The sequence below is a fragment of the Pollachius pollachius genome (genome assembly GCF_949987615.1).
Source record: "Pollachius pollachius genome assembly, chromosome: 3".
NCBI lineage: Eukaryota > Metazoa > Chordata > Actinopteri > Gadiformes > Gadidae > Pollachius > Pollachius pollachius.
In genome coordinates, this window is record NC_136936.1 from 43,854,656 (window position 1) to 43,856,934 (window position 2,279).

The following is a 2,279-nucleotide window of genomic DNA, read 5'->3' on the forward strand; positions in this document are numbered from 1 at the left end:
GAAAGAAAGCGCACAAATCAATACTTTATTTCAACATCTTCAGTTGGTTTTCCGGGGGCCACAATGGGAGGCGCCTGCTAATTTGAAAGTGTGCGGGGGCTTGTGATAGTCCCCATTATTCGCCACACTGATAAGAGGAAACCATTGTAGCCCTCCTGTTAATCTGTGACAGATGCATCAGCTCGATCAATAGCCCTCCACATTTTTCTGTGCTCCCAAGAGAAGATTGATGGGCCAGACGCAAGTTGGAAACGAGCCCCTTGCTCATTTCCAACACTTCCTCCTCATTATCGTTCCAATTATGCGTCTCCCCCGCCCCCCCCCCCCGGGACCCTATTTTTGGGATAGCATTAAAAATAAATAAATAACCCCCCCCCCCCCCCCCACTCCCCAAAGACAACAAACACTCCCACGCAAAGCCACTCTCTCCGGTTCCCCTCCCTGCGGATCATTTTGCATCAAGCGGCGGCTGTTTGGCAGAACCCCCCCATTGACACTGCCTCCATGGCGGTCAAACGAGTGGGCGCACGCGTGCCAACAAAGTGGATTAGGCGGAAGGGAGCTGTCAACAGGAAGTATCAGACCTGACCCGGGTTGGGGAGGGGGGGTCGGGGGGCTGGTCTGAGTCGGGGGGAGGGGGCGGGGTGGGGTGAGCAGCGGCGAGAAGCAGGGACGATGTGACTGCTGCCAGTGAGGGGGAAGTAATCTCAATGTTGCCGTCTCATGAATAATTAAGCGCTGACTGCCTATTTCTGTCTGACCAATAACGAAAAGACAAGAAAAAAAAAAAATGAAACAACAACATATTTGAAACTGGGGGTGAAAAAGAGCATGTCATTCTTTGCCCTTTTTATCGTACAATAAATATATATACATACATATATATTTCAATATATATAATATTATAAAATATATAAAATGCAATAAAATCCATCCATGTCTTTGCGTATTTTGTGTGTATTTCCTGACAGCTGTACTACCGCTGATAAGCTGTGCGGGTGCAGGCTGACCAAGCAGTGAGTCTAGGGTCCAGAGCGCTGGAGCCCGAGTCCTCCAGTCACTCTCTGAGCCGCGCAGCAGCAGCAGCAGCACACGAGCGCTCCAGTCACTCTGTCTCCGCCGTGCAGGCAGCAGCAGCAACACTAGCAGTCGCCGCAGCAGTAGGAGCAGAGCCAGCGCTCGTAACAGTCACAGCAGAAACAGCCGCGGCCAAAACTCTCTCTCTCTCTCTCTCTCCGTACTCCGGACCTCATTCATTTTTTTTTTTTCCTTTCTTTCCCGGACTTGATAAAGGAGAGCAAGTGAACCGCTGCTACCGAAACAACAACAACAACAACAACAACAACAACAGGGCAAAACAAGCAAAACAAACGCAGACCTGGCTGCCCCCATGCCTATCGAATTTGTTTGCAAAATCAAATTTGCAGAGGAGGATGAGAAGCAGAAAGCCAAGCAGGACGGAGACACGGAGAGCCTGATCGAGGAGAGTTGCGCGCGGCCGGTCAAGGACTTGGCCGGCTTCGCCAACTCCTGCTCTCTCCATGGGATTAACCACATCTTCGTCTCGGGCCGCCTGGGCATCCGTCAGACCCTGTGGGCGCTGGCCTTCGTGGCCTCCCTGGCGCTGTTCCTCTACCAGGCCGCCAAGTGTGCCATCTCCTACCTGGAGCACCCGCACGTCACGGCGCTGAACGAGGAGGCCAGCCCCGAGATGGTGTTCCCCGCCGTGACCATCTGCAACATCAACCGCTTCCGCTTCTCCGCGCTCACCGACGCCGACATCTACCACCTGGCCAACCTGACGGGGCTGCCGCCCAAGAACAAGGACGGCCACCGGCCCACCGATTTGGAGTATCCTGCCCCGGACATGCAGGACATCTTTAACCGCACGGGCCACCAGCTCGAGGAGATGCTGATGAGCTGCAATTTCAGTGGGCAGAACTGCTCGGTGGATGACTTCTCTGTGGTGAGTGCTCTCCAAAGTTTCGCCAAAGTTGTCCCTTTGTTTGTTTAACGCTCTGACGGTATTGTAAACCCCACTGCAGCCGGAAGTGAATGACTTTTATTGCTTTATTTTTTTTTTTGGTTCATGAGAAAATGCCGCCTGGTCATTATTTTTTTTATTACTGCAGATATCAAATAGAACTGCTGTGTGTGTGCATGTGTGTGTGTGCGTGTGTGTGTGTGTGTGCTATTTTTTGTTCAGCTTTTTAAGCTTTCCAAAACTGCTTATTTTCTCCTGGCAATACTTGTCACTTACGGGGGACCATGTTGTTTCG

General features: G+C 51.7%; 1 protein-coding gene across 1 annotated transcript in view; it reads left to right on the forward strand.

Annotated features, from left to right (window-relative positions):
- Positions 1-1,375: 1,375 nt before the first annotated feature.
- The window catches only part of asic4a (acid-sensing (proton-gated) ion channel family member 4a), a gene marked incomplete at its 3' end in the record, with an annotated part of 58,860 nt that continues 57,956 nt past the window's right edge, over positions 1,376-2,279 (forward strand). Inside the window, exon 1 of the mRNA XM_079731493.1 lies at positions 1,376-1,966. Coding sequence (XP_079587619.1) covers positions 1,391-1,966 — 576 coding nt within the window. The 5' untranslated portion in view covers positions 1,376-1,390. The remainder of the gene's footprint in view (positions 1,967-2,279) is intronic.